Source organism: Peromyscus maniculatus, chromosome 3, assembly GCF_049852395.1.
Source record: "Peromyscus maniculatus bairdii isolate BWxNUB_F1_BW_parent chromosome 3, HU_Pman_BW_mat_3.1, whole genome shotgun sequence".
NCBI lineage: Eukaryota > Metazoa > Chordata > Mammalia > Rodentia > Cricetidae > Peromyscus > Peromyscus maniculatus.
In genome coordinates this window covers 6,097,594-6,116,990 of record NC_134854.1, presented here as the reverse complement: position 1 = coordinate 6,116,990, position 19,397 = coordinate 6,097,594, and the positions used below count along the sequence as shown (strand labels likewise).

At 41.2% G+C, this 19,397-nt stretch overlaps 1 protein-coding gene across 3 annotated transcripts in view; it reads right to left on the bottom strand.

The window, feature by feature from the left end:
- Tspan12 (tetraspanin 12) overlaps positions 1-19,397 on the bottom strand; it is a 94,841-nt gene that overhangs the window by 8,742 nt on the left and 66,702 nt on the right. For all 3 annotated transcript variants that reach the window (XM_042272823.2, XM_042272824.2, XM_076566162.1), the window contains exons 7-8: positions 17,013-17,120; positions 13,085-13,228 (exon numbers count right to left, since the gene is read on the bottom strand). In XM_042272823.2, coding sequence (XP_042128757.1) covers positions 13,085-13,228; positions 17,013-17,120 — 252 coding nt within the window. The remainder of the gene's footprint in view (positions 1-13,084; positions 13,229-17,012; positions 17,121-19,397) is intronic.

Sequence of the window (19,397 nt, the reverse complement as noted above, 5' to 3'; positions counted from 1 at the left end):
ATATATGCCTAGCTCCTAATGATCTTTTTTGTTCTTTTGATGGCGGTGGCAGCAGTGGCGGTGGTGGTGGTGGTGATTTTTGCTTGATTATTTGTTTGTTTTTCAAGACAAGGTTTCACTGCGTAGTCCTAGCTGTCCTAGTCTGTAGACCAGGCTGGTCTCAAACTCATAAAGATCCTCCCGTCTCTGCCTCCAGAGGGCTGTGATTAATGAAAGGCGTGCGCCACCACCGCCAGGTCCTCTAGTGATCTTTTTCTGGATAATGCTGAATTTGTCAATGTTACATTAAAAATGGTAAGGCTTCTTAACTTCAAAAAAAAAAAAAACCCTAGAAAATGCAATAGAATTTTAAGAAAACAAAGGCTATCATAAATAAGTTTGGATCCAGGTGAGAAATAAGCTTTTTGGCTCACTCAGATTATCAAACACGGGTTTGTATTGTTGTACCACTAGACTGGGTATGATTGCCCTCTACACCGGAAGGCCATGAAAAGACTTGATCTCCATTTTGAGGTGAGAACATAGTTTAATCAGAGAAGAGATCCTACTGGAGTCCTCTGCTTTTCAATCAGTGTGTCTATCTTACCACTTCATCATTTTGTCTGCAAAGTTCACCCTTCAAACATGACAGAATATTTAGTCCTTAAGTTTGCCCCATATGAAATTATATTACATTTTCTCTATTAAGAGCTTCTTAGAAGTATTATCTATGGATTATTCAAATGAAGTAAAATAAAGTGGCATCTCCTTGTGCCAGCAAACCAGATCACCAAACTCTGCCAATGTGCAATATTGGGCTTCTATGAATTATGTCCCACTAAGGTATTTTGTTGAGAGGTTTTGAAAAACCCTGTGGAAAGTCCATCTCTAAACTGGTGAAAATAATCTTGAAGATATTTTTCTACATAAATTATAATTTATGTATAATTATAAGCTGTACACATAAAATCCCACCTGAAAAACAGTACTTCAGAATTTTCCTCCCTTTGAGAAATGAAACTATTATCTCTTCCAGCATCAGGCTTATGCAGAAAAGCACACATCCTGCGCAGGATTTGTCAGGAAGCTCAGATGCAACCAGACACTCAACTACAGCAACCAGTAAGCTTCATATTGAGCGCATCTCCTCTCTTTTCCCTTTCCTTTTCACCTTGACTTTTCAATTCTATTTGTATTTCATTATTACTAATACACTGCATCTTATATGCCAAATTAGATTCTTTATTTAATAAAAGGCACAAGGTATGAGCATATAAATAATAGCACAAATTCCTCTAAGGTGCACACAATTTAACACCTCTTGGATGACTTGGAACAATCTTGCAGCATAATAAACATTATGCTGGGCATCAGTGAATCATTTCCAGAAGTGCTTAAAGTCAAATGAACAGACGAACTTTCCAAACCAACATTCCTCTATGTGTGGTCATTTTCCTCTCCTTTCCTTGTCTAAATTTGTCACAGAAATAGCTCTAGCATTCTGTTTTCATCTTGCTCCACTCTTCTTGGTGCAAACACGAGTCATAACACAACCCTGAGCTTATTCTGAACCACTGAAATCAATTTGTAGTTTTCCAGCATAAAACTGAATTGTTGAAAAGTGGGATCCTAGCTCTAAACAAAACAAGTGGGGTGTTTGCTTGCAACATCTGTCACTGTTCATAGATGTGTAGTTGTAGACACAAACTTCTATGAGTAAGAGATAGAAATGATAGACAAAAATGGGTTTCATTTTTATTCACCATAGGAAATAACTGAATTCCATTCATTTGCTTATTTGCAGATAAAATATTCTGAGTTGATTTTACTTGAATACGTTTTTATCTTGAATAAAGCCATGTGAGAGCCCTATGTTAATAACCTCAGATAATTCAAAGGTATGAATAAGACTTCTTGGCTCACCTACTTTCCTTGCTGCTGTATTAAAATTCTGGCCAACTATTAACCATAAATAACAATGCTACATTTATGATATGGGAAAAAAATACACACATATGAATCTCTACAGTTCCTGGCATCTATTTGAAGGCACGTCAGGATGCCTCATTTCACTTGAGGAAATTATACACTTGAAATTATTCTCTGATCTATCTCCAAAATGAGTTTCTAAAATTGGAAGAACACCCGTGGCTTTTCAGTACTCAATATTCTCAGGCCACATCAGAAAGCTAGGCAGGCCTTGAAAGGGTTATGAAGATGAAGTATAAGTAAGATCTAGGCACCAATATATGCATAAAAGTATTGATATTTTTGTAATTGATTTCTGATGATAAGCATGACTCTCAAGTTTGAAATGACTGTGGTAATTATCAGATACAAATATATAATCTTCAGCTTTCATTCTTTTAGCGTCTAAGAACTGAATGATATCAGTTCATGAGTTCATAGGTGTTAAACAGGTTGGTCAAAAATTCATCACTAAGAATCTTAAACCCAGAATGGAAATAAATGCTTCCTTAAAGAAAAAACTTTGACAACATGCACTAAAACAAAACTTTATGACCTCTAAAGAGTACGTTTATCCAGGCACCAGAAACACAAATGCAGAAGTTACTTTATTATTTTTGAATGTATGACAGAGCCTCATAGCTCACTGAATCTTCATAATGTCCACAGAATAAAGACAACATTATCAAGTGTATAAAAAAAACCCTGTTTTTGCTGCGCATTTTACAATTTTCTCAAAACTAAATATAAAGAGACTAGAGTCTAACACCTCAGCAGGAACTCCCAGGTTTCCCCAGCAGCCCTAGGCCTGCCTCGCACTGGGAGTCATGTGTAGGTCCCATCTAATGTGCTCTGCCCACCCTGGCTGTCCAACTACCTAAGGGGGGAAGGAGAAACCGCAGAATATCAAAATCCTTGACCTGAAAAGTCCACCTTCCGTTAGCACAAAATCACATAACCAGAAAATGCAGACGTTTCTGTCAGTCTGAGCAAAATGAGGGCCACACAGCTAGTTGAAAATCTGATTGCAGATCACTACTTTTGCTATTTAATTCAATAAGCCCTTTAATAAATTGCTGTTATTGGCATCATTAGCTACCACTGCGCACTGAAAATGCCAAGTGTTTATTACATGCCAAGTGGTGTACAGAGGATTTGTGTTTATCTTTGTACTGTTGATATCTTATCTAACAGACAAGGAACTTGAGAAGTTTTAACGAACTCAGCTTGCTCTTGATCATGTATTCAACACCCGAGAAATCTCAGCCTGGGCTCCTGAGACAAGCAGACTCAAGCTTCGTCACTCACAAAAGCTTCGTCACTCACAGCCTTACAACCTGAGGCCAAATCAACTCATCTTTTCCTGGGCCACTTTTCCACAAAATGCTGATAGTATGGAGAGAATTGTCTTGGGGCCTCAATGAGACAATGCCCTCAACCCCTCTACTCACAACATCATATAGGCGAGTCTTCTAGTTTAAAACCTCAGTGTGTCTGTCAGAGCTTGCACACAGCCTACCCTCAGGGTCACAGTGGGTTTTAGGCTGACCATGAAAAACCACTGCAGAAGCAAGGTCTCAGGACTTCCTCCTGCTCTCCTCTCCCCTGTCCACCCCCCTTTCTTCCCTCAAATCGAGGTACGGATACTAGACTTCTGGTACTCTGAAGCAAGCCATAAAACCTAAAGACTTCTTTTCTAACCTCCTCCTCCCTGTGGAAATCCAGGGACAGGTGTCTAGCCCCACATTTAGGGGCCAGGGACTATGATAAAGAAACAAATGTCTGCAACTGGTCTTGCTGACATCCTTCCTCTCTGGTTGACCATCACTAGCTCATATCCCTTTTGTCTGGACATGTTTCTCCACTACTCCATGCTTCATTCATTCATTTCAGGCAGCAATGTTCTCTAGGTGTCTGGGTTTTCCTTGCTCAGGGCACCCTCTTGTGTAAAAGTTCTCTTGAGTAAGTGTTTAAGCTGTCTTTCCACAGCATCAGCCACGACCCTTTGCCTGGTTGAGGAAACAGTATTGTACTTTGCCTCCCATAGAGCTTCCAACCCTTGACTAAGGGAAGCCAAACCACAACATGCATACAAGCCTTTCTGGGATAGGCTATGATCCCACTTTGCACCCTTTCCTTCTGCCCAGGGCCCTTGAAGAAAGTAGGAGTAACTCTGACAGACAGGTACTTAAGATGGCAAGGTTATATCACCATTGGCCCCTGAACATGCTTGACCTCAAAGCTGACTGGCAGCTCAAACTAGCTGGCTGCTCTAGGAAAGAGAAACAAACTCCTACCTCATCCAAGCCACTGAACTAGTCTTTCTTTAATTGGTACACACAAAATTCACATCTCTAGCTGAATTCTGCCTCCCGAGCTCCATATTATCTCCTGGGTTTCTGCATCAACCTGTACCTAACCATAGCCTTAAATGCAGCATTTCCACATCGATACAGTTAGAACCTAATCAGCCCCACCTCCTCACTACAGGCTTCATCTATCCAGGGTCCAAATCAAAGCTAGCACGCTTGCAGCTTCACTGCCATGACCCACGCTCTGCACCCATCCTTTCTGTTCTTGATTTTAAGTGCCTTTCATAACTGTTCCCTCCACCCTATTCTCAATGCCATGCGCTGAATCCTAGCCCTTACAATCATATGAATTATCCATCAGTCTCTGACCTAACTTTCCTACTTCAAGACCGGCTTCGCACCTTAATTCCCTGCCTCATCCCACTCTTTACAACACCATCATTATGATTGTTAAGGACAGATATAAAGTTATTGCTGTGAATCATACTTTCTCAGGCCAAAACAGGACAAAGGCTTTTTCATGGCACTACATTCTGCAGGCAAACATTGCTAGTCTCTATTAATAAAGCAGAGGAGGAAAGTGGTCTTTTTGAACAGTCAATAAGGAACAGGAAACTCGCAATTGGACTATGTCAAGAAAGACAGCCAAAGAAAAGAACAATGCATTTGTATACCTGCAGCAAAACTGCAATTTCCAGGCCAGATTAAATCAAGTGAAGCCTGAAGATAAAAGCCGATCCCTGGCCCCCCCTGTCAGCCACAAACAACCCAAACTGGTCCTGCAGGGGCTTTGATAAAACAGGCACCACCCCAAGCCAGAGTCAACCTGATCCTGCTGGCCATTAGAAAGAGATAATGAAGTCAGAAGAAAGGCAGGGGAAGATCTCTGAGTCTATACAAAGAACCCTGAGAAAGAAACTTCTTGGGGAAATTCCATCTAAATAACCGCTGAGCCTGAAAAGCTGCCTGCCGTTTACCATCTGGGCAGGGGGGCTCTCTGTGTGTTTATCTGGCAGTGGAGATTCATTATTAATAAATCAGTATCCCATGATCACTTTGTCCTAAGCCTCCCTTTCATAGCAATGCCTTAAATTTGTGAGCACGTTTGCCTTTTGACTAGGCAATTACAGACTTGAGAATAAAATCTGTGTGTTAGAACATACAGGGCTATTCATAACCCAGCCCCTGCTCCGCGCATCACAGTGACAGGCCATTCTCTTCACTTGCTGTCAGTTCTAACTTTGTACCACTGCTTAGCTGGAAATGGCCTTCTCTGCCACCTGCCAATCAAATGCTTTCTTTGCTTGGATAACACCTACTTACCCTTTAGACTGAAAGGCCCGTGAGATACCACCATGCTATGTGTTCCTCCCATGGCACATCTGGAGCGCAACAACTAAGGATTGCCTATTCCGTACCTGCTCCTTTTTGGGCCTGCCTTCCAGAGGATCTAATTCATTTTTTATTTTATTTTATTTTATTTTATTTTATTTTATTTTATTTTATTTTATTTTACAATACTATTCAGTTCTACATAACAGCCACAGATTCCCTTGTTCTCCCCCCTCCTGCCCCCCTTCCCTTCCCCCCAGCCAGCCCCCCATACCCACCTCCTCCAGGGCAAAGCCCCCCCCAAGGACTGAGATCGACCTGGTAGACTCAGTCCAGGCAGGTCCAGTCCCCTCCTCCCAGACTGAGCCAAGCTTCCCTGAATAAGTCCCAGGTTTCAAACAGCCAACTCATGCAGTGAGCCCAGGACCTGGTACCACTGCCTAGATGCCTCCCAAACAGATCAAGCCAATCAACTGTCTCACCTATTCAGAGGGCCTGATCCAGTTGGGGGCCCCTCAGCCTTTGGTTCATAGTTCATGTGTTTCCCTTCGTTTGGCTATTTGTTCCTGTGATCCCAGCTGGATCAAGAACAGAGAGGGAGAACAAGGAATAGGATACCATGGTAAATGAAGACCACATGAGAAAAGGAAGAAACAAAGTGCTAAAGAGGCCCACAGAAATCCACAAAGATCCACAAAAGACTGCTGGCAATGGCCGAGAGACAGCCGGGACTGACCTACTCTGGTGATGGGATGGCCAAACACCATAATAGTTGTGCCAGAAACCCCATCCAAGGACTGAGGAATCTGGATGCAGACATCCACGGCTAGGCCCCCAGGTGGAGCTCCGGGAGTCTAATCAGCGAGAAAGGGGAGGGTTTATATGAGCGAGAATTGTTGAAACCAAGGTTAGAGGATCTAATTCTTACTTCATTTTCTAGGCCCTGTTGTGACTATTCTGTTAGTGACTTGGCCAACTCACCTGAAGGTCTAACCTCCTCCTCCTCCCCCTCTCTGTATGTCTCTGTAATTCTCACTCCTGATTTCTCACCTGTATCATGTGTGAAGACTTTCTTGGTCCTAAGGAGAATCCCACACAACCAAAGAATGGGCTGACCTAGGTGAAAAACTACTGGCCCCATCAGTAGGTAGATCTTTACAAAACGCCACACTTACTTCCCGCCAGAGCATTTTGTACCTTAGCTGTATTTCCTACCTCAGCTCAGAAATGCTAGGGAAAATTATAATAGGATGTCATGCGTGAAAAATGTTTCCATACACACAGAATACTAATCATTACACTTGGTCAACAATGCTAACAGGAGAGGGATATTAACAACCAGCAGAGAAGGCAGGGATGTTGCTCAGAAAAAAAAAAGAGAATGTATAATGATTATTCTTTGAGTACAGAAGAATACAAAAAAACATCAAGAACAGAATACACAGCATCTCAGTGATGATAAACAGTGTGAATTCATTACACTCAGCCCACATATCATACAATACTCTGATGAGAGTAAGAAGACTTCAGACAGTACTGAGGACCAAATTCTAGGTTATTCTTAGTTCCTTTCAACTACTCCATGCCCATTGTATGCCCCAATTTTAGCAAGAATTCTTCTGTTGACTTACCTGGAGTTCCCCATTCTTCGTGTCTCATCCTTCATCCCAGATCCCCTTGTGAAAGTCTGGTCACACTGGTCTGCCCTCAGCAAGAATTCTGTTGTCTCCTCTTAGCTCGAATGCCCCTTGCTCCTAAGGTTTCCTTTCAGTAACTTTCCATTCACTGATGCTCACCCACTCCTTAACCAAGCCCCTGCCCCTGGTCCCCAGTCCATGTTGTATTTGAAGATCTATACACACTAGTCTTTGTCTAGATTCACTGTGTCCTGAAGGCCAAATAACAGAAAAGGGGGGCATGCCTTCACTTCCACACTTGCTGCCCTTTCTGACTTCCTTTACTCATTGATGGTAGTGGAAGAAGAAATAAACTACCAGGTAAAGCAGTGGTTATCAACCTTCCTAAGGCCAAGACCCTATAATACAGTTCCTCACGTTTTGGTGATCCCCCAACAATAAAATTATTTTTGTTGCCACTCTGTAACTGTAGTTTTGCTACTGTTATGAACTGTATGATATACAGGATATCCAATATGTGACCCTGTGAAAGGGTAGTTTGACCCCTAAAAAGGGTCATGACCCACAGGTTGGGAACAACTGATCTAAAGTCAAACATGGTTTATAGCAACGTAATTGCTTGAGAGAAAAATCACTGATTATTTGGGATTCATACCCAACACATGAAATATAGAAAGTATAAGGGTTGAAAGGAAAAATGGCCCCAAAGCACCCTGCTGTGTAAAGGGTCTCACTCTGTCCTGCCCTTATTATGTACATTACTGAGAATACTACTTTTCTTGAGAAGTAGTTGGTATATCTTAACAACTGTCTCTGTTTTAACTACAAAACAAAGAAATGTGTCTCTAGACATATTTCGGTTGGTTTTTGGTCCCTCTTTGCTTTTACATTTTGAGTGCGTCCATTTGAAGTAGAGCTGCTCTGAGCTTGTTTAGCTTTACGCATTTTTCTTGAGATTGAGCACTAAAGCCTTCAGGTTCCCTTGCAGGGTCTGTTTGTTTCCCCTCTGAGATAAGGACTACAGCTATTCTCCCAAACAAAGCTCTCAAAGAGTCCATGAAAGCTATGACTACTGCTCATCAGCAAAATGCACGCAAAATCCTGAAGGTGAGTTTGTTTGATGCTGTAACGTGTAGTTCTTCCAAGAACAGCCCACATCCATGGGCAGCAGACCTGGAGTCCCTGCTGTGTTGAACTTCCTAACATCCTTCATGTATTTTCTCCTCTCTGTTTGTGTCCTCCAGGCCATGCCTAACCATTGCACATTTGTAAGGGGAGAAAGGAGAAGTGGAACACGCTGAATTTCACCAACTTCAACTCTGAGTTTAAAGCTTGGCTGAGGCCAAGTCTAACGCCCTGCATTTGAGGACATGACATAGACACTTCCCAAGAATGGGGTACCAGGAAGCCAGTGGTCCTTGGCCCAGGCCTCCTGAATGTTGATACTTGCAGTTTCCTAAGACAAAAATACTCTTCACAGACCCTGCACAGCTGAGTAAGTCCCTGTCACCAATTGGTTTCAACTGAAATTCTACCTGTCATGATAGCCTCATGCTATCCAAAGAAGCACCCTCACCAATAAAGCCTCACCCTATTACTGAGTTCAAAGCCTTCAAAGTGTTTCTACCACCTTTTGTTTTATCTTTCTGTAACTGTCTTTTTCTTCTTGTTGCTAAGCATCTACGTCTACATTACTACTCTTTTAAGCTATCAGGAAGAATTTTGTCCACGACACTCAACACTACATGCAGAACTCAAAACAATCACAAAATATTTTTGGTAAATGAATATACAAAATCAAAGTAAAAGTCAGAGATAGTCACATGTATAATTATTAAGCCCATATTTTATTCAAGTGTGTATGTCGTTTATTATGGACATTCAAGGGTTTGTGTGCCAAACCTAACCGCACCTCTGGTGAGGATATTTCAAAAAATGTGCAGTTGTTGCTATATTTCTGCCCTATCATTTTTCACAGGTTTCAAAATGTGTCATAAAATATTATTGGGTCAGGGAACCAGGCAGGCCACCAGATGGTTGAGAATGATTTATTTCCCTGATTTCAGACTTCTGAAGAAAGAGTACAGGAAGAAAGCTAGTACTTATCTCCGAGCTCACAGAATATGGGAGATAAAGGAACCTTGAAGTCTATCTAGTACAGATTCACTCTTAATTTAAAAACACATTCTACAGCACCCAATGACGCAGCCATCCGACCTTGACTTTAATATTTTCAATGACGAGACACTATCTTACAAGATAACCTGTTTCATGATTGGACAGAGGTTGATGAGCAAGGTCTTCCTTCCATTGATGCAAGATTTCCTTCCTGTAACTTCTGGCCCTTGGAGCAATACTGTGTGTGCCTCATTCCTGTTCTGAATTTTGAATTTTGAGATATTTGAAAACGTCTAAAATATTTTCCCTTAGTTTTCTCAACTTCAAAAGAATCCTCTCAAATCCCCCAGCTCTTAGTCACCCATTCTCCTCTTAAACACTCATTTTGCTACTGGATGATCTCAGGATGCTTATTTCTTAATTATGGACCTAATTGTACTTGAGCCATAAAGCTACTAAACGATCCACTTTTGAAAGTCAATTATGCATATAACTGTGTACTGTTATCATTACTAATATCAGCATCGGTTGTTAATTGTAAAACGCAGAAGCAGATTGTTCTAATACAAGCTAGCCAGAGGTCTGTGTCAAAATTGATTTATAACTGCTCATACCAGCTGACTACTGAAAGTCTTCTGATTAAAATAGGAAAACACTTAAATTAATCTGGGTTACCAGTATGCACAAGGACCACAACCAGGCTTCCTCCAATCTTTCCATTAGACATCCTGAAAATAAGTCACCAAAAGGAAGCATCCCATTAGGAAGTAGAAATAATCTAAGTCACTGGGGGGGTGGGGGGTGGGGAGGGAATGAGTTTTACAAGAAGAAAATTGTAGCAAATTAAAAAATGAACAATTTTAAGCTAAATAAAGTAAAATGGAGGAGAGATTAACCACACTAGGCTTTGAAGCACAATGGTGCTGTACTCTTAGGATCTCTGCCATGGTTCTAACCATCAATATCAAGGCAGAAGTCACATCACTGGGCTGGAGCCCAGTCATTTTCAATACAGATTCGCTGTTTCTCAGAACCAACCAATGAGTAACATATACACTAGGAACACTCATAGGGTTCATTTCCCATGTCTATACACATACATGTTGTAAGCCCTGTTCTTTTCATGGATAGCAGTAAATAACAATGCATTTAGACCTCCACAGTACTGTCTGTATAACACTCTCAAAAATGCTGAGTCCTTTGTTCGGAAGCATAGAAAAAGCATGGCTTGGTTGCATTTCATCATGTTCTACAATATTCGCTAGACAACAGAGCAGTCGACTTTCACCTGAGCACAATCACTGAGGGACCTAGAAACATTGGCTCAAAATGTCTTGTTCAGTTAACTGTATCTGATGCATCCTTTGTGTCGTTGAAGCCGAATACATCTAATCATAACATGTTGAAAACAATAAAAGCCAAAACACCATATTATCAGTAATATAAGGAATCGGAATCGCAATACATGTTTTTATTATCTTTTAAAATAAACAAGCTGAGTTACTCAATTGTTACAACAATTCCTGTTATAGGTTAGACTATGTCCTCGAGAAATTTATATTTAATCTGTTCTCTTCACAGTTCAGGATGTGATTTTATGACAACTGGGTGGTTGAAGCTGTAATGAAGTGAGGATAAACCCAGACTGCAGAGCAGTGGACTCCAAGGTGACCTTCCCAGGGAAATTTGGAGACAGAAACTCACATGGAAAATACCATGTGAAGAGAAAACACAGGTCAGGACAACTTTTCTGCAAAACCAGCTTCTGGGGAGAGGCACACAATGCCCTTCCTCCCGGGCCTTGGAAGGATCTGACCTGACCTTGCAAGCATAGTGATCTTGAATTTCTACTTGGTGGAACTGCAAACCTGTTTCTGTTGTTGAGGCCGCTCAGCTTGCAGCACTGTGTTGAAATTAATTCAAATCAATTAGTGCGCAATACAAAATATGTATCTCCACAACTGACTTTGGTAGGCAGCCTTAAAATAAAGTGAATATACAATGTTGTGTGGCAAAAAAAAAGTATATTCTCCTAAAGTGCATACAAGGCATATATCTTGAAAGTCCTGAGGCTGGGAGGAGGGGCGCTCAGTGGGTAAAGTATTTATTTGTTATGCAAACCTTAGAACCTGAGTTCAAATCCCCAGCACCTACATAAATGCTGGACACAGCAGCACCATCTCTGCAGCTCCAGCACTGGGCTAGCAGAGACAGGCAGGTGCCGGAGGTTTGCTTGCTAATCAGCCTCGCCAAGTCAGCAAGCTCCAGGTTTGGTGAGAGACCCTACTTCAAAAAGAAGGTGGAGCAATGGAGGAAGAGAAGTGAAATCAACCTCTGGCTTCCGCATGCACATATGTGAGTGAGTGCACCTGCATAGATATACATAACACACACACACACACACACACACACACACACACACACACACACGGATCTTTTAGTGTTACAGCCATATCATAGATACACATGATACATAAATACATATTCTGATTGTAGTATAAAAAGTCTAAGTATTTGCTGGGCAGTGGTGGCGCACGCCTTTAATCCCAGCACTCGAGAGGCAGGGGCAGGTGTATCTCTGTGAGTTTGAGGCCAGACTGGTCTACAAAGCGAGTTCCAGGAAAGGCACAAAGCTACACAGAGAAACCCTGTCTCTGAAAAAAAAAAAAAAGTCTAAGTATTTATGTTAAGCCCAAAGTAAGTCCAAAGTGTTCAGCAGTGTCCCAAGATGGAACGACCAATACATCCACAGATAGGACTGTACTTAGGGCAACCGAGGGAATAAAATCTTAATTTAATTACTCGATTTAATTTAGTGAAAATAACCACACATAGCCAGTGACTACTGTAAAACTTTAAATTGTTTTCATTTGTTTAATCTCATGTGTATATGTGTAGGCCTGCATTTAAACATATGCGTGTGTGTAGGAGCCTGTGGGGGTCAGAAGGAGTAGCAGATGGTTGTGAGCCACCAGGTGGGTGCTGGGAACTGAAACCGGGTTCTCTGGAAGAGCAGTAAGTGTTCTTAACCACGGAACCATCTCTGTAGCCCAGCTTACAGTAAAACTTTATATTTTAATTTGAGAATGATATTCCGTTACTAATTGTGAAACCACTAAATATGAAGGGACATAAAAACTTCTAAGAAAGGGCAACTGATGATTGGGATAAATCCTGGAAGTACACACAATCTGTAAATTTTTTGGCACCAAATGATTAATTTAATTTAATGTAAAACTGCTTCTGCAAACCAAAACTGAGGTTACCAGTTATCACCAGCAGGGGGAACCAAAGAGCAGCACACAGGGTTTTTCTCAGGAGAGTTTTCTTTCCCCTGACATAAGGGCCCTAAAATAGAGTCCGCCCAGGAACTGCAAAGCCCAGGCTTCCCACAGATCCAGTCAGCTACATAATCTACACATGTTTACATTCAAAGGAGCCCTAGATCACAACAGAAATTGGCTCTAGGCGTTAGAGTGTAAAATCTAATCAACAGGAAGAGTCATTTTTTAAAATAATAAAATAAAATTCAATTAATAACATAACTAGGTCTTTCCCACTCTCCTTTGTTAAAATATGGTTAGTGATTTTTTTCACATTGTTTCCTTGTTGCTGTATATATCAGAGAAAAGTTTCAGATCTAAAGATTTACCCAGAAAATGAAAATTTAATCGGAATAGCATTAAAGGTTCTTTTGAGAAGGTTTGTCCATGATATGATGACCGTACATAGTCTTACCTCTTGGTAAAGGTCACTGAGATCTTCCTGGTGGGCCTGCTTGGAGCATCCCGGGAATTCCCTAACACAGCAGGAATCTGGAGGCCAGTCCATCTCTGTCATTTCCAGCCAGTCAGTGAAGTACACCACTCCACAACACTTAAACTGAAAAAGAGTTACCAGCCACACTTAGGAACTACACAAAATAGCCTTTGTTTAACTCAAAAGAGATGAGAGAGTAGATTTCTTAAGTGTGTGTACTCAGAGTTAAACTCATTTATCAGCTAATGCTATGTAAAGCATTCTATCTTGACGACAGAAACATCATCAAGGATTATCAAAGTAACCATCCCATACTGGAACGGTTCTGAACAACAATACCCACCCCACCTAAAAGCATATCTGTGTCTCACTCTCCAGCTTGAGGATCTTCTGCGGATGATCACAAGGATGATAGACTTCACACACATACTTACAAATTCAGTAGCTGAACTTTCGTTATCATTAACTCCTAGTCAATAGAAAGCAGCTAATTGTTTTTATTTCTTATTCATTCACTGGCATTACTTCTCAACAAATTCAACTATTGTGATAAAAGTTTCCACAAAGTCTATGGAAAGATTTGATGACCAAAGCCCCCAATACAAACTCTCAGATTCCTTAGCCAGGGCAAAAATTTTGTAAATAATTTGTCCAACTTATTATCACCCAATAGGATGGAGTGCTTGATATACTATCCTGTTGTATCATTATAAACTCGGGGAAAAAAGGTGGTGTGCCTAGCTTGAATGTAGTTGGACTTAAGAAAGGTGAGCTTGCCTTTCTCTAAACCATGTTTAAGAAGACTGCTTTTTGTTGCAGTCCACCATAGACTATTAAAAACTTTGATGAAGGCTTAGAAACACTGCTTGAAGGCAGGTGCAGACTGCATTCAGAAAAAATAAATGTGATGAGGAGAGCTTTGCCCTGGGATAAAAGAGAAGTTCTCCTCTATGCAATCAGAAGGAAGGAATGTGGGCAGTCACTTCGAAGAACCCTGCCAAGAGTGATGGCTATGCAAATAACATAGCCCAGGAGACCAATCTGCGCTCACGATTAACACTGAATCATAAAATATCACAATCCAGTGCCATTTCAAAGATTAACTGAAACTTGGAAGAATTCTGAATTCCTCATGCAACAGCAAGCGAGGAAAATGTTCAACGTACTTGGTATGTTTTCACTCATATGCCTAAACAGCTTATGATTTAAAGAGCTTATGGTTTAAAAAGAAAAAAAAAGGCATCTGAAAAGCACTTTGAATGATAATCACTGGGAGCCATTAATATTAAGAGTTTTCAGAAACTTTAAAAATATTTTCTGTATTGTTTTAAAACCATGGGTGTACCACAAACTAAGACACATCCTAAGCACTGCAGGTGTAACATAAACATCACAGATGGACTAATCTGATGTCTCACACACACTGGCACAAAGCATTGGGAATCCCAAAAATAAAGCACATAATTCAAAAACTCCCCACTCCAAATGCAAACTATCGCATTTTGTGGTCAGTGTATTCAAAGCCTTTCACCCAGAGAAAGTCTTTCCCCTCACAAATTCCCTAGGGACAGGAGGCCTTTTCGAGCTGACATCAGTGACACTGTGACTCTACCTCCAGTGACAGTGGAGTGGCCCATTTATCTGGCTTTGTCAGGAAGTGAAGATTTCCACAGCAATGGCTTTTCCAAATAACAGACGTGCCGTGTTCTGTGCCAACATTGTTGAGGAGCCACTGACATCCGCCCTCCTCTCTGCAATTGTCTGGCCTGTCCAACAGAGGACAGTGGTTCTGTACGGAGGCTTCCTGACCTCCTCAAGAGGAACTCAGTATTGCCCCAGTGCTAGTCTGTGCTCTCCCACTACCTGCCAAGAGTGCTCCACTCCAAGCTGATATGATGTCAAGCTGTGCAAAGTACCATAGAATCATTATTTTACATGTAAAGAAACTGAAGTCCTTGCTGGGTGAAGTCACATTCCAAAATCATAGGTCAGTGTACGGCAGCAACTGTGACTCCAAAGCTTATACAAGCACGACTGTGTTAAAATCGATACATTTTTAAAATGGGGGTTTTAAAGGGGATATTAGTAAGTGCCACTAAGAATTATACAAGATCCACAGGATAACAGTGAATGAGGGACTTCTAGGGCTCAAGCGCGACCAGGGGATTTTCTGGCCTATGATTTATTGTGGAAGAAAAGCATCCTAGGCTGAGTTGTCTCTCTTGATCTAAATTTACATGTTCAAATTCTAGCCCTCGAGCCACAGAATGTGACTGTTTATGGCGAAAGCGCCATTAGCGGAGTAACTAATTTCACATAAGGCCATCACCACGGGCCATAATTAGGTATGAATAACATCCTCACAGGAAGAGGAAAATCAAACACAGGCACAGATAAAGTCAAGACAATGAGAAGACACGGAGGAAAGGCCATCTATCATCCAAGGGGAGAGGCTTCAAAAGACATCAATATTGCCAGTCTTGAACTTTTACCCGCTAGAGTAGTGAACAAACACTTGTCTTAAGTGACCCTGTCTGTGACACTTAACGATGGCAGTCCTATCAGACCAGGGCAAAGAGTTTTGAAAGTCTTTCAGGGATTTGAATGTGTTCACCACTCTTTGTATGCAAACGGGCATTGGGGATAAGAGAGAACAACGTGCCAAGTGAAACTAACGTGTAAACTGTGCATGGAGCCAGAGCCCCATAAGGAGGAAAACAAGTCCACCGTTTCTCAACCTGGTTTACTGCAGTTTGTATCATCAGTTCTGAGAAGTAAAGACTTTGGGGCTCTACCCAGGACAGTCCCTAAACACAGCTTACTGTAAACGTCCCAGTACTTCGCATGTCTTCTCATTGTGTTGTTTGTACTATAATTGTGCCACAAACAAACAAAGTCGGGAAACAGTGAAAAAACAGGAAATCTGTGTGACACTGATAATTTTACCATCTCAACAATTGTGACACAAAGCCAGGTTTGGAGATTGTCCTAGACTTGAACCTCTGCCACAGGCATAAACAGGGCTGGCTGTCCAGCAAGACATCCATTCTCAAACGCTTCTTAGTCCAGAGCAAGAGAAAGGAAAGTAAACTAAGATGCCTGTTCTTCTAGAAATGACACTCCAGTCGCAAGGAAAATGCTTAGGAGAGCTGGTTGGAAGCAAGATCAATGTTTAATCTCAAGTCATTGGATTTTAAACATCTAGAAAACAGTTCCCATTTAAGATGCTTGGAGGAAATGTAAACGAGTTTGGGAACAAAAGTGCATTTTGTAATATCACTCTTAATAAGCATAAGCTAAATGAGATCAGGTCCATGATGTCATTCACTCCTCCTCACTCTTCTCAGCACTCCAAGAGGTGAGTTCCTGTATTGTTCCCGTGTCATGGGTGTGGAAACTGAGGCCCAAGGAGTTAAGTGAAATGATAACTAGTAAAGCTAGGATTCGAACCAAGGGCATCTGACAAGAAAAAAAAAAAAAACAGGCTGGTAATGATGTTCACACTAACGAAGTTCACAGATGGAAGTAACCATTTAAAATGTTGAAATAATGTTCACAGCATGGGTAACTCTAAAAGCAGTAAAAGTATCATGAAAGGGAAATTTCTGAGTAAAACTTTTGCCATTTATTAAATAACTCATGAAAAAGAAACTTCAGAGTAGTTGAGCAATACAACTTCTTAACAAACACAAGTGGACCAGAAGGAACGGAGGTGAAAAGGTGTAAATGAGAAGAAAAGACAATCAGGGAGTGACCTGAGGAGGCATGCAGGGAAAAAAAGTGGCACCAGTGATGACTGAGGCCGAGGCTCAGTTTCCCTGCAGAAAATGATCAAAGCTTGAAGACCTGCCTTGACAACTTGCCACCTCTTCTCTGTGTCCCACCCCCCAGGAACAGCAGCACTTACCTCTCTCTGAAAAAAGTTCCAAGCATGTGTAAGCCATCTATACCTGGGCAAGCCATAATTTGTCATTCTGGCTTTCAAAGTAACCATATCTGACCACTGTACTGGCACCTAGAGATAAAAAGCAGAACATCAACACATAAGCCCAACTAGCCAGGCAAAGGCTTTCTTACACATGTAAATCTACAACTGTCAGCATCCAGACAACACAACACCACATGTACACAGACTGTGTTAAAGCTGATACATACCGTTCCAATTTATACTCGTTTATAGACTAAATTAAGCTCACACCAACAAGGCTGGCATTCAAGAAACTGACATGGGGATCTAGAACTAGGATATAGAACAGAGAGGTGCATATATAAGCCTTGAAAACATGGCTTCTCAACCTTCCTAATGCTGTGACCCTTTAATACAGTTTTTCATGTTGCGATGACCCCTAACCATAAAATTACGTTCATTGCTACTTCATAGCTGTAATTTTGTTACTTTGATGAATGATATCTGTGTTTTCCAATGGTCTTAGACTACCTCTGTGAAAGGGTCATTTGACCCCTGAAGTCCTGACCCTGGGGTTAAAAGGTATTGCTCTAAAACCTAAGACCAGGGTAATTTTGAAATCTTATTAAAAACAGTAATACCAAGCTGAGAGAGGGCTCCGTGTGTAAGAGGGCATGCTGCACAGCCTTAAGACCTGACCTCAGATCTCCATCCTACAGAAAAGTCTGGATATGGCCACATGCGCCTGTAATCCCAGCACTTCCGGAAGTAGGAAGGGCAGAGAGCAGAGGACCACTGGAGCTTACGGGTACCAACCTAGCAGAAAATGCCAAGCTCCAGATTCAGTGAGAGATACTGTCTCAAAGGAATAAGGCAGAGATCAGTGGAGGACGACACCAGTTCTCCTCTGGCCTCAGCATCTGAACGTGTGTATGTTCACCTGCAGACACTGTGAACACACACACACACACACACACACACACATACACTGTACATATATGCATACATTTTAATTAAAAATTAAACTTAAAAATAGTAATAACAGCTGGGAGGCAGAGACAGGTGGATCTCTGAAAGTTCAAGGCCAGTCTGGTCTACAAAGCAAGTACAAGGACAGCCAGAGCTACCTCAGGAAAAAAAAAAAAAAAAGTAATATTAGTAGGAGTAAGGTTAAAATTCCGTAGGCACAGAAATTCTTCAATTTTATTTATTTTCTAATATTTTAATAATCACTTGGAAACATGTAATACAAAAAATAGCAAGTTGGTTGGGTATACATTCTCTTCTTATGGTTTAATAAAGTTTAGAAAACTAGACAAAGTTCAAGCTGCCCACTATAATGATCATTATCTCATATCCGTTAGGACATAAAGTGAATGGAAGTAAAATAAATTTTCAAGAAATACATCATCTGAAACAGTTAATATTATTGGCAGATTTTAACTGGAGTATTGATAGGAGCTGAGTATGTAGAAACAATAAAATTAATGGAGGAGTAGACAGATGTCAACTCTCTTGATTTAGTTAATAGAATAACTTTTTTCTAGATTTTTGCTTTCCAAAATAAACACTGGTTGTTTCTTCACTGTGGCCACCATCAATCTGAAACCAAATGTGGCAAGAGAACAGAGGACCATTGAGGTTCTGGCACGAAATCCTGGGCTCTGGCCATAAAGCAGAACACACACTGAACAGCTTGCTTGCATGAAACAGCTCAGTGCACAAAGCCCATTCTATGTAAAGGTTGGATTCTGCGAAATCTGGCAGATAATAAACTTTAATGACACTTTTCTTTTACATTGTTATTAGTACAGAAGCCATAAAAATTGCAAAGCCAACTTCTCTTTTTCTGCAAGGCTGCTTGGCACATTCCACTTTTAAACAGCCCTTCCTTCCTCTCTCCTTGGTGATGTAATGGGGAAGATTTACACAGGCAAAGCAATGACGTGTGCTCATGACTGAAATGGCTGGTGGTGTGCATTCATTTAGTGCCCCAGGAGTTGAAGCCATGGAGGACAGTCCCTGAATAGTGAGCAGCAGCTGAGTAAGTGGAAATTCCTTTGTTTTCTTATGCTTCTTAGCATGGGTGCAGCCCTCTCAAACAGGCTGAATTAACTCGTTCTAAGCCTCCCACAGCTTTGGAGATTCATCACATATCAGTAGGATGCATACATGTACTTCACAACCCATCTGGAAAATCCATAGAAAGAAGGGGGTGTGCTGCCTCATGACAGTAACTGTAGCACTCAGATGGCTGAGGCAGGAGGATTGCCATGAATATGAGGACAGCCTGCATTGCATAATGAGTTCTAGGCCAGCTTGGGCAATGAAGATCCTGCCTCTAAATCAAATAAATAAATGAATCCGTAGAAAGATACTCATTTC